At 36.9% G+C, this 21,995-nt stretch overlaps 1 protein-coding gene across 1 annotated transcript in view; it reads right to left on the bottom strand.

Annotated features, from left to right (window-relative positions):
* Positions 1-17,839: 17,839 nt before the first annotated feature.
* Positions 17,840-21,995, bottom strand: part of LOC146000269 (1,5-anhydro-D-fructose reductase-like) — a 28,691-nt gene continuing 24,535 nt past the window's right edge. The window contains exon 6 of the mRNA XM_083137733.1: positions 17,840-18,013. Within this exon, the coding sequence (XP_082993859.1) occupies positions 17,885-18,013 (129 nt within the window). The 3' untranslated portion in view covers positions 17,840-17,884. The remainder of the gene's footprint in view (positions 18,014-21,995) is intronic.

Below are 21,995 nucleotides of genomic sequence, written 5' to 3'. Positions count from 1 at the left end.
TTTCCGGGTCTATGTATTGGCAATATGCAAAATAAAAGAACATATGTTTAGGATCTATGAATTTGGCTTCTGCCCATTGTTTTTGTATTTCGAACAATTTATTGAATGGATCCGTATGATTTTCCCAAGTTTTGAGCAGAAATTTTATTGTTATTTGGATCCGTCTATGTGTCAAACTAGTTTCCTTGCTTTCCATATATACACTGACATTAGCATAGGACTGCATGAGACCTAAGCAGGTCCTCAAAGCTTTTCTCTGTAGTATGTCTATTTTGTCTAAAAGACTGACTTTTGTACCCCCATAACTAAAGGCTGCATACTCAAAGTTTGATCGAAAATTAGATGTAAGATTTTGGGGTGGCCAACTCATTTTATTGTTGTCATACTACGGAGTATATTTATTATTTTACGGCCTTTAGGTGGTAGAACAGCCACAGGCTGAACCTCGCCCTTTAATAAAGGAAAATTGAATTGAATTGAATTGAATTAAATGCGTAATGTGTGTATTCCATGTGAATCGCCTGTCAAAATGTATACCTAAATATTTATGTGTTTCTATTACTGGGATATTATAAACGTGTGATATATTGTTGGGATAAGTACCCAATCGCTTATTATTAAAACAAATATTTTTTTATTTTGTTTCGCTGATGGATAAACCTTCGTTGAAAAATCACGCTCGTATGGTGGAGATTAAATTCTGCATTGCTGTAATACCTTGAGTAGCATCATCTGTTATGTTACAGAAACAAAAATCATCTGCATACTGAAGGGGATGAAATGTTTGAATTGATAATGCATGTATCTCATTCGTATAAATATTGAATAAGAGAGGGCTTAGAGGTGAGCCTTGAGGTATGCCGATTGAAGTGGAACGAGGATCGCTTAATTTATCGGAGAACCATCCAAATATAATTCTGTTGGAATATAGATTCCATACAATTGTTGAAAGTTTTGCCTGTATATTCCATTCTAAACAAACTACAAAATAGTGGTATTTCTGGGGATTTTTTTTCTGTGTACAACGTTATCAGCCTGCCAGTTCTGCACCAATCACAGAGCACTATATTTTAAGCCTTGACTAGGGTCCAGCACAAGAGCACTTCTGTCGACACTAGTGTAAAAAAGGTTTGGTGGCTAGTCTGCGAACTAACTGCTCTCTTCTGCAAAACATCAAACTGGCATCAAACTTATGGCACACGACAGCTTGGAGATATAATTATGATATAATGTCCGCAGTTGTCCGCTTTTGACGACCACTCTATTTCAAAGAAAGTTCCGGAAGATCAGATTTTCCTCTGACAACCACATGTCAGGTCCACTTGGAGTCCAGTAAATCGTCCCCTGCAGTGGCGCAGGAACAGGGTGGGGGGTACAGGTACATTATACCCCCCAAGCCCTAAATTTTTGAAGGGGGATACGGTACCCCCCTGAATCTGTATATCAAGTTGTACCCCTCTTCACCGCAGATAACTTGACACACGGGAGGATTACCTATTACAGGATGGGACACTGAGCATATTCTCTATTGACTTGTGCGAACACTTTTCTAAGGCCTTATAAACCACAGACTATACATACCCAGTACAAGCAGAACCATCTGGCGAGGGAAGACAACCTACTCGAACAGTGAGGAACTATCGTTAATACGCATATCGATGTTTGAGCTCGATACTTGGAAAGTAAATCGACTTTTTTCATTGGAATATAGTAAATTAAAAAAAAGGAATAATTAAAATTGTTGATTCTAGTCTTGGATTGTCCAAAGGAAATGCCTACAAAATATTCTAATTTCTTATACATTTACTAAATGTATATGATATTGGGTTATTTTCTGGTTTTCGTAAAATTCAAGATCACAAACAATATTTTAATTCTTACACTAAAATTCTTACTTAATACTTCAATACTGTAATTGATTTCTGGATTTTTTTATTTACATTGAAGTTTAATTATTGAAATCCACGTGATATGCAATGAGATTAACTAAAGAACTCGAATATCTTCCCCTTGCACTAAAAAAACAAAGTACGTGTAACGCAGCACATTTACCACAGAACGGTGGAACTGTTCTGTGGAGTTACAATGAAAATTCATCCCATGCAAATACAGAGCAAGAACGTAGCCACATAATATTAAACTGTAAGAATTTGTAACGTTCAATACACAAGCTTCTTTTTTAATTTGATTCGTCAAAGCTTACCTTGCACATTGTCTTCTGCCCATCTGATATTAATTATAAATCATTTACTATTCCAAAACGTAGGTTTTCGATAAAAATAAAAATATTCATGTATGCAGGCAAATCTACTTTCTAGGATATAAGGGAGATTTATTCTTCAACTAAACTTAAATTTCATTCTACATCAACATTTAAATTACACACATACACAAATGTAGTGCTAAGAGCTTTCAAACTCAACCTGTCTACTTTGAGACTTCTTACAGGATGATATTTGATCAATATAAAAGGTAGAAAGATAAGCTAGCGTAACCTTACACGATACTTAGTCCACGACGGATGTAAAAGTTTTGTAATGAGATGTCTACGTTGAGCACGAATACCCAATTCCTAGTCTCTTCTATACTATGCGTGATATAAGACAACACATCCTTCACATCACAGGGCTTAATCACAAAACCAATAACCACTGATATCCTAAACATACCAAGAATAGCATAAGGGGAATCGCAAAAGCTTTAAAATCCTCCACAATGAACCCAAATTTTGATTCAGAAAGTAAAATATAGCCACACTAAATCGAAATGTACTTATCAACTCAACAAAGATTTATTGGACTTACAGCTTTACAGGTAGCTGTTTATGCCCAGCATACATTATAAGTACATAAGATACATTTCTAATATCAATTTTACACACAAAGTTCATAAACGCTCTTAAATACAATTTTATATAATTACATTAACTCATTCAGTAACAGAAATATATTATAATTTTATATCAGCTTTTCTAAAAAAAAAAAAGCAAGTATAACATATCCAATTCTAACATCTGGAGCATACAATATTGAAATCATATTAATGTGGAAAGGAACATTAATTTTTGACAAGGTTTTGTATAAAGTCTTTCTTTTCTCTGAGTGAATTGGACATTCCAAAATAATATGATGAGCATCATAAATCACCAGTCACCATTCGTAGATTTTAAAATGTGTATTTTGAATAAATGATGATATGTTCTCGCGTGACCACTTCTTAGTCTATTCATTAAAACAATTGCATTTCTTGAACCTTTACAATTATAAAACCAAAGTTTTTTCCTAGTGTAATCAACATAAGGACGATAACTTTCACCAACACTTTCTAATGAATTATTACACCATAAGTTCCATTCTTCAACAATTTTCTTCTTAACCCTTGGCAAGAGATCTGTGTAATGCAATGGTAACTGGATTGTTTCATTCATCTGAGCAGCTTGTTTCGCATATCTGTCTGCTTGTTCATTTCCGTAAATATTAATGTGTGATTTTACCCACACATAATGACCTACTTTTCCATTGCTAATTAAGCTATTAGTTGCACGCATACAATTGATGACATATGGTGATATTTTAAATAAATTTTTATAATTAGATTGTATTGCTTGTAAAACACTTTGCGAAACAACTCGTATTAGAAATTTCTGTTCAGGAACTGTACCAATATAAATCAAAGCTTGATACACAGCATATATTTCTGCTGTAATTATGGATGCCTCCACTGGTAACCTAAACATTTTTGATATATTTCTTTCAGTATGATAAAGAGCTGCTCCTACTCCACTTTCAGTTTTAGACCCATCTGTATATATGTGATAAAAGTCTTCCCAAGATTCTCTAAACTCAGCTGAATGATTATATTTCGGGAAATATATATTTTGAATTGGTTGTGTGGGAAATTCTAACGAGTACACTGGCAATGTTCTTGCTATGAGTACTTGACTACATTCATATTTACTAAATAGTTATACCCAAAGCGTAGCTAATTTATCATTCCTGAATCATGCATCTCTAAAAGATTTAATAAAACATTATTGAAAGGATGCCATGGTGAATGTTGAATTTTAAATAACATTTTTATTGCGATTAACTTTATCCTCACAGAAACCGAACATTCTACTGACTCCATATATACCACTACATTAGGAGTACTGTTCATTAATCCCAAACATCTTTTTAGAATCTTTCGTTGCTGGACTTCTAGTGAAGAAAGTTTTGTTACTGGAAGATTACACAAGACCAGTAATCCATAATCTAATACTGCTCGATAATAATTCTTATAAAACATAAGCATGCTGGTAGGATGTGCTCCCCATTTGGTATTCACCATAGCTTTAAATAAATGAAATATTTTATCCGATCTATTTTTCATCATATTTATTTGATACTGCCATGATAATGAAGCATCAAAGTATACACCTAGATATTTTACTTGTGAAGCAATTGCAATTTGTAATCTCCTAGGAATAATGTTGAAAATATTTTGAAGACCCTTATGTTTAAATACTACTATTTTGGACATTTCTAAAGATATTGATAATTTTTCTGCTTTAACCATTGGTTAAATTATATTAATTTATATTTAAACATTGAAAAATCTTTTAAGTGATTGTTTGAGTCTAAATATATATATACATCATCAGCATATTGTAGAAACTGAAATGGGGAATCTATTATTGTTTTAATATCTGATAAATAAACATTAAATAATAATGGGCTAAGAGGATTTCCCTGTGGTAGTCCTTGTCTAATATATATTGGACCTACCATTTCTGAACCAAAATTAAATAAAGTTGTCTTTTAGATAACAATTTCCATGTCAATATGAGTATACAATGTGGCACTTTCAGTAATTGTAGTTGTCTCATTAGAATATCTACGTTGTCATATGCATTTTGAATATCAATAAAGGCTGAAAGTACTGATTGGTTTATTTTAATAACTTATAAATATGAGAAGATAATGTTACTAATGCATCCTGGGTTCCATTAACCTTTACGAAATCCCATTTGGTTGGGAGAAAATACCTTTTGACCTTCCATAAACCACTCTAATCTTTTTTAACAAAAGCTCGAAATTTTTTTCCAATACGGAACTAAGAGCTATTGGGCGATATGACTGACCCAACAAAGGGTTTTTTCCAGGTTTTAGAATTGACATAATAATTTAAGAGATCCATGCAACGGGAATTTTACCCGATAGGAATATTTGATTGAAAATTTTACATAACATGCTTAGTGCATTCTGTGAAAGATTTCGTACCATAGAATACGTAATTCCATCAATGCCAGGAGCAGAATCTTTAGACCCTTGAAGAATTTCATGAATTTCGTTTACAATGATAGATGATGTAAACCCCTTTCGTATCTTGATGTATATGAGAACGTGTAGAATATATTAGGAGGTTTGTAGGCTGATGTAAAGGGTGTAGGAATTACTTTATTAATAAAATCGGTTTTCCATTCAGTGGACAAAGGTAAAGTCCGACTTACATGTGCTTTTCTAAGTGATCTGAACTTGAGCCATATAACGTCTAATTTTGTGTTAGGGTTTATTTCCTCGCAATATTTTTGCCATGAACATCTCTTAGCCTTTATATATATATATACTTTTCCAGATTTTACAGTAGCTCGTTTTAAATTTATCAAAGATGCAGGTGAAGGAGCACTTACAAATTGTTTCAATGTTTGTAATCGCTTCCTTTTTGCTTGAAAACATTCTTCATTCCACCAATCTATTTTAGGAAAATCTCGATCATATTGCGGTTCTAGTCGGGGATAGGCATAATCCATAACTTGAGTTATTATATCCTCAAATTTTTCATATTGTACAGTATATTGGTTTTGATATTCTTTAGCTGAAAATTTTAAGTATAAAACTGAATTATATTTCATCCAATCAGCACTCTTTACGCTCCACTTACGAATTGTTTTTTGTTTTATTAATTTTTGAAATTTTTGAGATAATGTTAGCGTGAAGAAACATGGAAAATGATCACTAGTTCGTAAATCAAGGTCTATTTCCCACACAAATTCAAAACACTCATTATCAGATATTAAAGTTAGATCAATTGAGGACATATTGTTTCCATTTGGTGGTACATGTGTTGGAGATCCATCATTTATAACTGTCAAGTTATTATAATTCATTCAATCTTCAACTGTCTTTCCCAAAGTATCAATTCTATGATCACCCCACAATGTACTCGTATTATGACAAATAAAATCTCCTGTTATGATAAAGGGATGTTGAAAGCCAGACAAAAGAGAATTTAGATGAGAGCTCTATTTGTTGCGAATTCTTCACTTCCAATTGATTGTTGACTTCACGATACAGATCTAAAATAATTCACGTGTGATACATTTCATTGTCATTCTCGCCCCCCTGCCCACCAACTTTAAGTAAAATTAATCTCTGTCTTTACATTGTACTACCTCAACATGTGATCTCCGAAGCTTCCACACCCAAGTGACGCAGTTTTTCGATTGAAGCGAACCAATGCAAGGTGCCACGTTCCTCCCTCGAGAAATGTTGCATTTGATTGGTTGCTTTGTCAGTGTGTGTGTGCAAGGTTCCCTCACCGCCCCTTCCATCCCGTTCCCCCCTCCCTTCTCCTAAGTGATATCACCTCAGTTGACTAGTCGTGCAGCCAGTAACCTCCAGCCATTCCCCGCCGATTACACTCCGTCCCAGTAGTCTGCAGAGGAAGCGGACGAAAACTCGCTTTCTCTCCTTCTCTAACGTTATGCGTGTCTTTCCTTCACAGACTCTGCTACGGAGTATAACACCCCACCCAGGTCTGTAGGTCCAGCCAGAGGCGACTCAAAATGAAATTTTAACACGGGCGAAGTGGATATTAGTCCATTCTAATCCCTTAACTTAAATTGCTACATGATTTGACAAAATACTTCTTATGTCATGCAGCAGGAACTTCAATTAATTACACAAATCAAATTCTTTAGAACAAATAGCCACGCTATTGTTAGTAGAAATACTCAATGGCCCCGGCCCTCAAGCCACTTCTGGGCCAGCGTTCACACTCTAGACTTCCCTTACCCACCCTTTCCCTCGCCTCCCACCCACGCCTTGTTGAGTGAGATCACATGTGAGGAGTCCCCCTCCCCTTTCCAAACCCAATCAACTCCAGATTTAATTTTTCACGTAAAGAGACCACGAAGTTATAACGCTAGATCTAGCACCTAACACATCATACCATCCAATATTTTCGCCAGAAGCGAATTTAAGACTGCAGTGCTTGGTCTTGAGCGGCGTCGCACCATGGCCCATTTTAGCGTCGACACGGTTAAAAATTAAATTATGTGTAAAGCCTGAAACAGATATGAATATTTGTTGGCTCACTATGGAATCATTCTCTATATTTTGGCGTCCAAGGCAAGATCGTCGTTTCTCCATTACATGGTGGGAAATTTTAAAGTGCACTAGATTCCAAACTAGAGTTGATAATACGTACATAGATGAAGCACAAATTACCAATATTTAAAAATTCATCTAATTAACATGGAAAAGAAACCAAAGGGAAAATGCACATGTAGGCTCAACATATCCACATTTATAAAATGTTTTCAGGCAATCATGCGCATAACACCAACAACTATCAAATTCAGGACAATAAACTAATACATAAATTGCATTATACCTTATGTGCTTGTAACTATGTTATGCTTATTTGTTCGAATCAATATCGATTTTTTTTAAAAAAAAAAAACGTACCGATTAATGTAATGAAACGCTGAAACTACGTATAAAGAGAAGCTCTTTTATCGCACCTACCTTTCGAGCGGATTCACAAGGCTGAATGCACGGGGACTGACTGTTACTCTTAAATTTATTCCGTGAAAATGTTTGTTACAAAACAAACTATTTCTAAGAAACAACCTAACAATATTTAATAGCTGTGTATTGTTGTTTTCGAATTATCATTAATTGCTGTTGACATTTTTCTGTTAAAATTTGTGAAGTTGCAAACAAACCATTTCAAGGAGATAGTAAAACAATATTTAACAGACGTGCATTGTTGCTTTTTAATATAATTTCACAACAAAATAAAATATTCGGGAACATACATTCACAATTTATAAATTTATAATAATTAAAACCATTCAGTGGCGAAACAACCGTTGCCGCAACCCCCGCGGCGCGGGGGGAGGGGCACGTAATGCTCTTTTAGTGCTCTGGAAATTTGAAGTGTGACTTACAATAATTAAAAAAAAATAAACTATTTACGAAATAGATTGTGTCAAACATGACACAATTCAAACTAGAAATTATTTAAGGTGAGCACTAATTTGATTTATTTATTTATTTATTGTCCGTGAACTTGTAATACGTATCCACAGATTTCGTTCAATTGTACGCGTCAACGTGCACCATAAATAACTTTCACGACTCATTGTTCATTATTACTAATTTTTAATGTGTAGGATGGGGTCCAGTGGGTTTCCAGTAGAATGTCATATGACAATGTCGGCTTTAATATAAGCAAAGATGAACTGGCTCAGCCAGAGGGACCCCTGCCAACTTGACATGTGGATCCTCTCCGAAATACTGAATTAATTTACTTGAGATAGACATCGATAGGGAAAAAAACAACACTTATAGGTTCATAAACAGTTTTCGGAAACTTATAAAGTGTAAATTGTTAGTTATCAATCCAGTTCTTAAGCCACGCAATAAATAATAAGACTTCACAATTCATTGACTTGTACTACTAATATTAGTTTTAAGTGTGGTATTTCGAATATGACTTCTCATGAACTATTTTTAAAGGGGCTCCAAGCTTTCTTATATTCAAATAAGAGTTGATGTACGAGGTTTATTTTTTAATTAGGGGCCGTTTTGAAATAAAACGAAATCATGCAAAGGAAGAAATTTAATTACCTCTATGGCTGTTCATATGTACATTCGGCTACTTCTCAACGTAGTTCCCATAGTTGTTGAGACACTTGTCGTAGCGGTACATGAGCTTTTGTAGACCCTAATCAAAGAAATCTGCCTCCAGGTCAGACATCTAATCCGTCACTGTCCGTTTGGCTTCATCGGCGCTGTTGAATCTCTTATGACATCATCGGTGCTGTTGAATCGCTTCCCAGCGAGGAAAGTCTTCAAGTGGAGGAATAGGTGATAATCGCTAGGGGCGAGATCCGAACTGTACGGAGGGTGGTCCATCCGCTCCCAGCCAAATGAGTCAATGAGCGACTCTGTGGCAGCTCAAGTGTGTGGCAGTGCGTTGATACCGGAAGACAGCATTCCTCATCGTTTATTCTGTATTGTTCGGCGAAGTTTCTTGAGAGTGTTGCAATGCACGACTGCATTAACTGTTTCTTCATTCGGCAGAAACACGATCAGAAACACCCCGAACCTGTACCAGAAGACGGTGAGCATGAGTTCCTTGGCGGAGGTCGCTTGCTTGAACTTCACCTTTGTGGGGGATGATGTGTGGCGCCATTCCTTGGATTGTTGTTTTGTTTCGGGGGTGTAGAGGAACTGGCGATAAATGTCTGCAGCTTTCACATTTTTCGCGGTCAGAAACCTGATCACTGATCGTATCAGGCACTCGGCGGGATTTTCAATCACCTGCAACACTTCCATTGTCCATCACAACACAACCACACCAAGCGTTTCACAATGTGCAAATGACGTCTGTTTACGTGCAAGGCATGTCGGTAACTAATGGCCGGTCCACACGCTACGTCTTCCTGTACGTCTTTTTCTACTCAGTTCCGCGGTAGAGGAAGTGCTACTCTGGTCAATTTTCACGGTACGCCCTCCACGCGTGATGCTACACATTCTCTCTTATGAAAATTTCATTTTGCCTTCCAAGAAGAATGCAAATTGAACGTTTTAAGAGCACGAGACGTTCAAGATGGCACAGGCACTGACTACCGAAAATGCACCAATTTTCTCATGTGATGTTACTTCGTGCATTGCGTGGTGAGAAACATTGTGCTTATTTACTTATCACCTACAGTGTGTCCTCCTATAAATATGTGAATAAATAAACTTTCATTGTAAACGTATAATATTATATTAGCACTATTCCAATACTTCACTAAGATTAGTTTTCCTAATTCCATAGAATACTTTACAATGTTCAAAAATCAAAAGTTAACAAATATTCTATCTTGATGATTCTCTTATGAAAAATGTATTTAAAATTCCGTTTGCTTAAAAATACTTCTATAGTAAATAATAACTTAATAACAATGTGTCAAGTTATTTATATTTGAACTGCTTTATGCCGCTCTTTTACCTCTTGGATTGATCGCGACGTGACAATGGATGACGAAGTGATTAAATGGTGATGGTATTATGACCATGGTTCCAATCTGGGACTTCTGGCTTTCTAGCGCGTAACGCTGACAGTATTGGAGGCATGGAGATTGGGTAAAGTAGGTTATTGAAACACACTTCCTACGGGATTGAAGAAAGTACCACCTTTTTACCATTTGTGGTTTGTCTTATTTTACCTCGCTATTTTTGGCTAATTCCGAAGATAGGGATGGGTGATTTATGATCAAATGGATGGGACACTTACAAACACCCATGAACAGGTCTGGATTCGAACCACTGTTTAATGTGCCCTTACCCAGAGATTGAACTCCGAGCCCCTTGATTATATGGCGACAGAGTTACCACTACGTTATCGGAGACTACATCGATTCAATAAAATCAGCATTCAGTCTTATCGTTGCGATTAGCCTGAAAAAACAGAGAAGAATTCGTACTCTCTCGTAGTGTCTTGATCAGTCAAAAATCCAAATTAATGGCTTGTAAATCACCCTAGCGCCAGAACGAACTGATCTTTTTGTTCACTTTGGCCAACTCCTTTCGCTAAACAGTCCTCATGGAATTGAGTTTCCTCACTACTGTATTTCTGTTTGCTGAAGCATCAACCTCTTTGTATTTTTGTATTAAGCTTTCATAGGTCTGATTCCTCTTGTCCTGGTCACTGTAGTTCTTTGATTTTACTTGCTACAAACACTCAAATTTCTTGTAGAGTTCACTGAACTCCGCTAAAAACTCGCGTTAACACTGACGAAGGTTTTTCATCGTTGTACAACACGAATTTGTCAAGAAAAAAAGAGAGCAACCCTCTCTGGAAATTGGTATCGTTCATTTCAAGTTACAAAAATGATCTCGTTATGTTTATTGTTAATAACAGAAATAAATTTCATTTAGTTAGTATTCAATTAGAATAACTAAAGTAGAAACCAAACTATCTAGGTAGATCAAACAATTAGTGTAAAATGTAGGATTCAGATCAGAACTTGCTAAGAATAAATGGTTGCACAGTTTCCAAAATTCCAAAAATTTGAGTTTCATGTGAGATGTCACACAACATTTTATGAGTAAAATTTATCCTTAACTTTTAAAGCTTTTCTTGACCAAGGTGTATAAAAGTTAATGCAATAACTATGAATTTTGGTACACTAACCGTATGGAATGTAAACAATAATGGAAACAATTGTGCTGGATATTCACTAATCTGGTGGAAGAGTAGTAAAGTCTCCGCTTTAAGTATATAATAATTATTATTATTATTGTAATTATAATAATTGATTGATTGATTTGTTTTAAGTCCATTTTATGCACAGAAAGGCTAATCGGGACTGGACCTACAGTTTAAAGTGGGATCCGAAACACTATGTGCCTCCACCGGGTATCGAACCCGGGACCCCTTGATTACAAGGCGATGACGTATAATAATAACAATAATAACAACAACAACAAAACAAGGTTTGGAATAAAATTGGTTTATTTTTATTAGTTTATATTAGTTATTGGGGCTTCCGCGTAGCCAAGTGGTTAGCCCTCTCTCCTTTGGTGCGAGCGGTCCCGGGTTCGATTCCCGGTGGGTGCCTCCAAAACATTTACCCAGCGTCGTGAGGACAATTGGGAAGCTACTTCCGGCCACGAAAGCCAGAAAAGCGGCGATGGGATCCGATGCGCTGACAACGTGTTACTCAATGAAAAGCCGCTTTGGCAGGTCCTTGGCCCCACGGAGTTTAGTTTTATATTAGTTATTATTGCAAAAAACATAAACATTGATAATAATAATTATTGTTGTTATTATTGTTTGTACTAATAAAGTTTCATCAATGGACTGACCCCCCCCCCCTTACAAAAAGTTCTGGTGAATCCCATGCTCTTGGGCTCAGTCTTTGGTTGACAATTTCCACATGTGCGCAGTTCTAAATTTCCTGTCAACACGCTACGTCTGGCATGCACAGTTCGTGCATGCGCAAGCAAGACGTACTGTAAGACGTAGCGTGTGGACCGGGATTAACGCACATGCGCAAAACGTCACGCACGCAGTGTTGCCAACGTGAGCGCAAAACGGCCCCTAATTAAAAAACAAACCTCGTACATTTCCTACATTATCCATACGGGGGATGCTTTTGCAAATTATCCCAGAGAAGAGAATGCTCTATGAAAATGTTCTTAACAAGGGAATATTGCAAACTCCCTGCGTAATACCCAGTAACACTTTCTGCGTTGATGATACATTTTTTTTTAAAAAAAACGGCCTTGATTAATAAAAAAAAGTCTAAACAATGTATGGTGGTACCGAAAAGGAATGTTTTTTTTATTTTATTTTACTTCGCGTTTTGTGCCTCTTGGCTAATTTGCGAAGATGGGGATGAGTGATCGAATGATGAAATTTATGAATGGACATTCACAAACAACCATGCCCCAGCGGGATTCGAACCCGGGACACTTGGCGTCGCAGCGCGATGTACTAACAACTCGGCCACAGGGTCCGGCCGAAAAGGAATAAAATCGTTAAAATTATGATTAATAATATCGAGGAACTTCGTGTCCATGTTGCAACACTCTTTTGGTGGTAAAGTCCTTCCGCTTGGATTTTAATTGAGTGATGCATTTTCAATTGATAGATCCCCATCGCCACTCATTTACCTGTCTCTCAAGACTCGTGTCCACGAGTATTTGTCTTTAGTAGATTCCAACTGACCTTGGGTCAACACCGACAATCTAGAGGTCCAGTTCAACCTCCAAACTGAACCTATTGTTGTTGTACCCAAAATTCTTCATAAATTACATGACTTAAAAGGTCATTTCGATACTATAAACTATTTAATAAGTGCATAAGTTTATATTATTGGCCTAAAATGAAAGTTAGTATTAAGCAGTATTTGAACGACTGTTTAACATGCGCAAAAACTAAACAAGCTCACACAAAAATTAATAAGGATGAATTGCATGTATATTCTACTACTCCACATGATATGTTATCAACAGATCTTGTTGGACCGTTACCCAAATCACAAGGATATAGTTACATATTAACAATAGTTTACACGATGTCCAAATTTTTAATGGCATATCCGTTATTTCACTCACGTGAAATAATTAACAAATTCAAGCTTCAGTATTTTTACCACTATTCAGCGTGTAAGGTAATATTATCAGATAACGGTTCCCAATTTAAATCACAAGAGTGGAAGTTATATATGGATGACTGGAACATAAAACATATCACCACATCAGTTTATTCGCCTTTCGCAAATCCTGTGGAAAGGTACAACAAAGAGTTAATACGATTGTTACGATTATATACTTCGCAAAATCATCAGGACTGGGTAAAATATTTGACTCATGTAACAGGACTTCTAAATAATTCAGTTTCGGAAATAACAGGTTTCACACCTAGTGAACTTTTTCTTCATCACGAATTAAAGGATTCAATTCTCAAAGTAACTGGCCAGATGATTTAAAGTTTGTGCCCTGGAAATACAAGTATTTTATCGCCAAACCACGTATTAAGCAAAGATATAAGTCCTAAACTATTGAGTTTGATGCAAATAAATTGAAGACAGTCCCAGGTGATATTGTTTTGAGTCCGTGTCGTTTGCGCCGAGTCATTTGCTCCGAGGCTTCTTATCGGTTCCCGCACGCGTCTAGGACACAGCCGCCTAACGCATGGTCACTTGCTGCAAGGGCTGGACCCTCCGTTGTGTCGTGTTTGTAATGTCGTTTTAAGCATTCGTCACATTCTCGTTGAATGTGTCGATCTTGCTTACCTCCGGCAGACTTTTAACCTTTCCGGATGTTTGTCATCCCTCTTGGATGATGACAGCAACATTTTATCAAATGTTTTTAGTTTTTTACGAAGAGCTGGACTCTTCCACCGTCTGTAAGGAGGTTTTTAGTTTGTTTGTTCTGACTTTTTAATGTGCTGTGTTTGTCTCGTGCAGGTCTTTTTACAACCTTGCACTTTTAATTTTTTTCCCAAAGGGCTATTTACACCCCAGATTTGAGTCAGAATTTTTGATAAGGGGCTATTTCCCCATATACATAGAAGGGTGCAAAATGGCCTTAAGTGCCGACGCACCCAAACAATTTTAAATCAATCAAGCAATCTTATCAGTTCATTTGCGCCGCGACATATGTCAAGAACTTCCTTGGCGGGTTTTCCCACAATCGGGAGTGTCATTACCGCCACGCGCACGTGTTTCTATGACGTTGCCCAGCTGTAGCTGTGTTTATCTTCGATTGAAAAAGAAGGTGATTGGTAATTGAATGTAAGATGAAAGTATATATAAGGGATCTACATTGGGAAATTAGTATTTATGTAAAACTGAGACTTGAGAGAGACAATATGGATGAGAATATGGACATGATAGAAACAAAGCGTGGAAAGCCGTCCCTTATTTACGAAGGCCAGCAGTATATATAATATTTTTGACGATTTTATGTAGTGTATAATAATTAAGTGTAATAGACTGGCATATTTATGTTGCTTCCAAAGTGTACATATACGTAGTACTTATATGTTTGCAAAAATAACACTATTTATAATATTTTTGACGATTTTATGTAGTGTATAATAATTAAGTGTAATAGACTGGCACATTTATGTTGCTTCCAAACTACTTGTAGAATGCTTGCAATATTTTAACAATACTGTATTTACAATGTTTTTTTAACGCTTTTATGTAGTGTAGAAATGATTAATAGTTAATAGGCTGATTTATGTATTTTGTGTTGTGGAATAAAATTGATACAAGTAATCCTGTGTAACGTCTTTTGAAATAAGCAAAGAAAATTCATATTTCACTCTCTGGATAGGTTTCACATTTCAGTGTAAACACAGCTGTGCAACGTCATAAACATACGTTTGTTTGTTTGATTTCATGCAGTATGCACCATGTTCCCATAAACACACGTGCGTGCGGCGGTAATGACACTCCCGATTGTGGGAAAACCCACCAAGGAAGGTCTTGACATATGTCGCGGCGCAAATGAACCGATAAGAAGCCTCGGCCCAAATGACTAGCGCAAACGACACGACACCATTGTTTTAGTGAAAAATCATGAACATAGTAGTGCAATTAACAAGAAAATTCAAAAGTTTATGAAATTATGGCTTGGACCCTATATAGTTGATGCTGTGAAAAACAATTATACAATTATGATGTCTATGGACGGAAAGAAGATAACAACAAGGCAGAACTTGTCAACTATCAAGAAATGTAATTGTTCTGATGAGAGAAAAAAGAATTGCTTAAACTAATGTAGTTGTTATGAAGTGATGCATAAGTAGCTGTAAATTCGAACACTAAGATGACATTTTCAGAACTTTAGTAAAAAGGTAAATTTGTGAATTGGTTCATTATGTCAAGTGGACTTTATCATTATCCTGACGAGTGTATATTAAAAGCTGGACTCAAATCTTGTATATTATATAAAAAAAATTGTTATCTTCATTTTTTTTACCAGGAGAAGGCGAGAGATTGAGACTGTCCTATTCTCAAACTGTCATGTTGAAAGCTAATATTATTTATGTTGCCTTATATTGTCATAATCATCTTATCACGCTGTATAAAATACAAAAAATCAAATTGCTGTAACCAAAGCAACGAGAAAAAATAAGTACTAAAAATGGTGATGGAAGTAGTGAGATTTTCTGCGCCTGTATTGTATTTATTTTAAATATAACGGTTATCGTTAATTACGCAATTTTATTTGCATCATAATCGTTCTGCAAGTTTAAGCGCAGCGGCGGTTATCAATCCCATCTCTACGCAACTGTTCTAACGCCGTCGCCTTGTAATCAAATGGTCCCGGGTTCGATACAGGGTAGAGGCGAATTGCGTAGCGGTTATGATCCCACTTTTAAAAAGTATAGTTCCAGTCCCGAATAGCCTATCTGTGCAGAAAAAGACTAAAAACTAAAACTGAAACGAACAAACGCTACCGAAGTGTTCAGATTAACACATTAAGTACGTACCTCAAAAATTTCTAGTGTGAATTGTGCCAATGTTGACCCACATCTATTTTATTTATTTATTTATTATTATTATTATTGCGCATGGTAAGCGACACCATCCGTTTAATTTCTGGGATTTATAAAAAAAATTCAGGAGTATATAAAGAGCATTGATGTTCTTCCTCACCCCCCCCCCCTCCTTTTCCGCATTGCTGATATGACCGCTACGCCACCGGACACTATCTCAGGTAAATTCGATTTTGCCGAGGTCTGTCTCATCCTCGGTCACAAGCCCTTTTCAGTGTCTCTCACTTCTCAATTCATAAGTAATTGGAATTCAGATGTCAAATATTAAGGTGTCCGGTTTTTTGTCTGATAATGCCCGCAAGGTGGAACGTAAGTTCTTACTAGGGGCTTATGGGATTTTTTTACTTTACGGAACTTACCCATCACATAAAAATGAATGCGTGCAAGGTGAATACCACGGAGGAAACATTAATAATGAAAATTCCATAAAAGAACATTATTTGTAACAAATGGCTGCGAATTTAGCTTTGAGCGCGACTAACAAGAATTCAACAATCATAAAGACACAGTTAAGATACAAGAAATATCACATAAATGAAATATAATATGGTTGCATTTACCTATACTAACAAGGGAGGTTATCTAAGTGTCCCCCTCCGATTTCCATTAAACTTGGCAGGTGTATAGAGGTGCCCAAAGGAAGAAATACGTTTTTCTTTGTTTCGGCTAAAAAACTGTTCTAGGGGGCAAAACCCCCCCTCAAATGTCAAGATTAGGACAAATTGACATGGGCATCTGACCCCTGTGACCCCCTCCGATTTCCATGAAATTTTGCAGGTGTATAGAGGGTCCCTATGCACCCTGTTTCTTCCAATGCCATATTTACGTGGTTTCGGGGTCAGTTCCTCACTTTAATTTCTCCTCATCTTGACATGTACGGGAGCGGGGGTGCCCCCTAAAACAGTTTTTTAGCTGAAACACAAAAACACGTTTTTCTTCCTTTGGGCCCCTCTATACACCTGCCAAGTTTCATGGAAATCAGTGATCGGAGGGGGACACTTAGATAACCTCCCTTGTAAGATGAATACAACAGAAATTATATTGTAGACTTTAAAATTTTCTCGGCGGCTGTCTCGTAACCACAATTTATATTACATTGGTTACGGACAAACTTATTGTAGGCATTATTGGAATTGTGTTATTTCTTTATTGTTGAAAAGTGTTTGCTTTGTACTCGTCAAACAAATATCAACCACTTTCATTAATGAACGATGTATACAATTATAATGCTAATTATGTGTTTCATATTAAAAATCACAGACGGAAGTGAGGGGGTGGAGGCAACTGCCCTCTAATCGCCGCCACTGTTCTTGAGCCGTAGTAAATTAATAGCCTGAACAGGTTCTAGAGAGGGGCACGAGGGGCACTTACCCTGCGTCAGGAGTCTCCATTGAAAATTACATGAACAAAATATTACGCAATATGTTTACAGTGCAGTATTAACATTTGGATGTGGGAAAGGTGCTATGGAACAATTAAAAGGATAAAAAATTAACGAAAATTATCAGTCCAATACATTTATTCAAAGTTGCGTGTCAGTCACATCTCATTTAAATGGGAATTCGGGATGTTTCTCGCATCCAAACATAATGTCAGTAACTTGCATTAATCTGAGTCTTTCGTCGAGGCCTTCTAACTGCTGTACATCTTCTGGCGAGAGGTTGAAGTCAAATATCTGTTGGAAATTAAGAAACAGAATGAATTATAAAATACTCTCATTTAATCTGACCGACGTAAGCGGCTGCAAACAATGTAGATTTCAATTGCACATAGTTGATCCGACCCTGCTTTAAACTGTAGGCTCAGTACCGATTAGCCAGTCTGTGCATAAAGAAGCGTTTAAAAACTCAAACTCAAAAAGCACAGTGTATCCCATTATTTTCTTTAACTTGATTTTAGTTTTTGAATATATACGCCACCTAAAACCGAGCACTACCATAATAGATCCAACAAGATATAATAATACAGTCACGAACACTTCTGGGTTGTACGTATCTAGGTAGTAGCCTTATTGGTTTTCAATGATATCAATAAAACACAGAATTGCTCGTGACTATACGAAGATTTTTTCTTTATAAATAATTATTTTTATATGTGCCACTCTAACTTAAATAAATGATAGTAGAGTAAATATGTACTTCTGAGGCCAACTTTGATTTTTTGACCAAACGACCACAAAAAGTTGAAAAACTCACTTTCTCTCCCCGTTCCGCGCCTCATTTAGTGCGCTGACGATGTTTCACGGGCGCAAAAAGGCAGTGATGAGTGAAAGATGAGCTCTCATTCTCTCATCCTTCTCATCTTTCTCATCTTTCTCATTGTTCTCTCATTCTCTTTTTATTCTCCTCTCATCCTCTCATCTTTTTTTTATTCTCTCATTTTTTTATTCTCTTATTTTCTTATTTTTTGAAAGATGAGTGCACCTTATCGTAATTTTCCAAGTCTGGGACCAAATGTTTATATATCGTGACCTACGTAAACCTCTCCTCTCATTCTCTCATTCTCTTATTTTTTGAAAGATGAGTGCACTTTATCGTAATTTTCCAAGTTTGGGACCAAATGTTTATATATTGTGACCTACGTAAACCTCTTCTCTTATCCTCTTATTCTCTCATTCTCTCATTCTCTCATTCTCTCATTCTCTCATTCTCTCTACCTTTAGAATATTGTCGTCAACATTAGAGATGAAGTTGGAGTGCTGGAATCAACGGGGCCAAATGTTTATATATATCGTGATCTTCGTAAACCTCTTCTCTCGGGGAGGGAACGATGTGGCATATACACACGCGCGCGCTCTCATCCTCTCATCTTCTCATCTTCTCATCTTCTTATTTTTTGAAAGATGAGTGCACCTTATCGTAATTTTCCAAGTCCGGGACCCAAATGTTTATATATATCGTGACCTTCGTAAACCTCTCTCTCGGGGGAAGAATGTGGCATATACACACGCACGCACGCACGCGCGCGCATATGTATTGTAACACAAACAAACAAACAAAATAATAATTGTTGTTTTTAGGATGCCTGGCCCCTATAACCTTGCCAGGGGTGCGTGGTAACGGCGAAATCATCACGAGTTTAGATTTGTACTGCGAATGTTGTCAAAAATTTAATCAATGTTGTTTATTCTCGATGCTAGAATCTTACATAGATTATTCTCTAAAACGAAAATCGATAATCCTATGCCAAGCCCCCAAGCTATTCAGGCAATTTCTAATGTTTGCGTGGATAGCGATGCTCGGTAGAATTTTTCCTGTCCCTGTGGAGAAATTGTGTTTCGTCGCTCAATGTAACATTTTCATCACGGACCAAACTATCCACAGCAACCCCTCCCCGAACCCATTCACCTTACATCCTCTTTCGCCCGAAGAGATTCTATTTTTTTTCAGCTTTCCCACGGTTCTGAATAAAGAATCTATTACATCCCCGATAACAATAGAATCAGAAGCGGATGTGGCGAAAGCAAACACAGCAGCATCTTCCGCTTTTTGAGTTTTGTGCTGGGAATCGTTTGTTTCACACACCACACCCTGACGGGGCGTGGAATAGAGGCCGAGGGGAAATAATCGACAATACATGCATGGGTGGAACTATCAACGTCCCGTTTATTGTTATTTGTCCCCTACAGGATATTGTGCACATCACAAAAATCTTTTGTTGAAAAAATATGGCATGAATGAATTAGTTAACAAGGGTTTTATTTGCTAGGATATTGACCATAGCCCTTATTGTGTTTTCACCAAAGAGAGTCGCGTGGAGTAGGGAGGAGAGAAGGAGAAAAAAAGGAGAGGAGTTCCTATATAGCGTACTAGTTTCTTCTTTTGTACATCATTATTATAGTGAACGTCAATCGTGGCAGTTCAGTATTTTTTAATTTGTTTATCTGGCAGTATACATATATATCATCGTGGAAGTTTTAGTGAGCTACAAGTTTTATTTTGAAGTCTCTCTATCTCTCTTGAAAGGTGAACGTCAATCGTGGCAGTTCAGTATTCTTAATTGTTTGTCTGGCAGTATATATATATATATATCATCTTGGAAGTTTTAGTGAGCTACAAGTTTTTATTTTGAAGTCTCTCTCCACCTCTCTTGAAAGGTAAGTTTTTATTTTCATGATATATTAATATTTTTGTTTTGCGTCTGACATACACATATTCAGAGGAGCCATAAAAAATTGACACACACTTACATGTCCAATATTTTTAACCTCCTACAACAGTGCACACACACATACATACATACATACTGTTCGCGTCTAATATATATGTGGAAGGAAAAAATATCTAGCATTTTTCAACTTTTTTTCCTTCTGTTTCAGTGCGCTTTCCACTACCATCACCACAACCCCCCCCAAAAAATTTCTCTGTATATATATATATATAAATAACAGAGAGAAAAAATGGAACCGCAACCAGGTCCCTCCGGTCTTGGCGAGAAAGTGGCATGTTGCAACTGTGGAAAGTTGATTTCTAAACCTAATATTGCTAGGCATTTGAAAAAATGTCGTTTACCGGATCATGATGACGTAGTCTCGCCGGCAAAGAAATCTCGCACTGATGGGCATGAAGTTGGTGCTTTGAATAAAAGTGCACGCATCATAACGTATAAATCTGGAAGGGATGAAAAATGTGACTCAAGCATCTTCCTCAACAATGTGAAATCTCTGGTAGTCGATAAATTACGTGATTGCCTCGTCAATGTTGCAATTAAAATTCATCTCGTCTTGACCCTGCTGTATGAGAAAGTTGTCTCGTCCGAGTCAAGCACTTTCAGCTTTTACGTAGGGTGTGAAAGCTTACACGATGACAATAACGAGGATCTTGACGAGATAGTGACACGGCTATTTGAGCACTTGACACAAAAACAAGAAGAGTTTGAAGGTAGAGGAAGTGGATGGAGTCTTTGCGGTCACAACCACATGTTAGAACTTCGAGTCTGCAATTTCAAACCATTACGCAGCACTCAAAAAAAAACAAAAAAACAAAAAAAGCAAAATGCAGTGTTGAACATACAAAGTAATGATCAGAAGAGTTTCCTATGGTCTGTCATCGCCGCATTACACCCAGCTAATAATCACCCCCAACGCCTGTCCAATTACAGAGGATACGAGGGAAGATACGAGAATATGATGAGGGGAATTTCCTATCCTGTGCCCCTGAATAAGATCAATCAATTTGAAAAAAACTATAGAGAGGAAAAAGGAGAATATATCGATATTTCTGTGTTTGGGGTTGACGATTGCGACAACATTCGTGTGTTAAGACCTGCGAGAAGCCAGAATAATGTAATTCGACTCTTGCTTGTAGATGGTCGTTGTAGTTTGATACGGAATTTCTCAGGATTAGTAGGAAGACAGATCAGCAAGCATCACGATAAGATCGAAATTTGCGATCGGTGTTTGAGAATTTTTCGCGGAGGTAAGAAGATGAGAGAACAGCACAAGTGTTTTGGCTCCGTGAATGCAGAACCCGAAGATGTCATGCCGGAACCCGGAACCAAGATGAAATTTCAGAAACACCAGGCTCTTCTCCACCATCCCGTCGTCCTTTATGCCGACTTTGAAAGCTTCCAAGTTCCCATGACGTTTTGCGACCCTGATCCCTCTACCTCAAGCACGACCCAAATTTTTCACCACGAGCCTTGCAGTTTCTCCATCT

This window comes from Lepisma saccharinum, chromosome 16 (genome assembly GCF_977018435.1).
Source record: "Lepisma saccharinum chromosome 16, izLepSacc3.1, whole genome shotgun sequence".
NCBI lineage: Eukaryota > Metazoa > Arthropoda > Insecta > Zygentoma > Lepismatidae > Lepisma > Lepisma saccharinum.
Note: the sequence above shows the minus strand (reverse complement) of the source record. Positions and strands in the feature narration are given on the sequence as shown.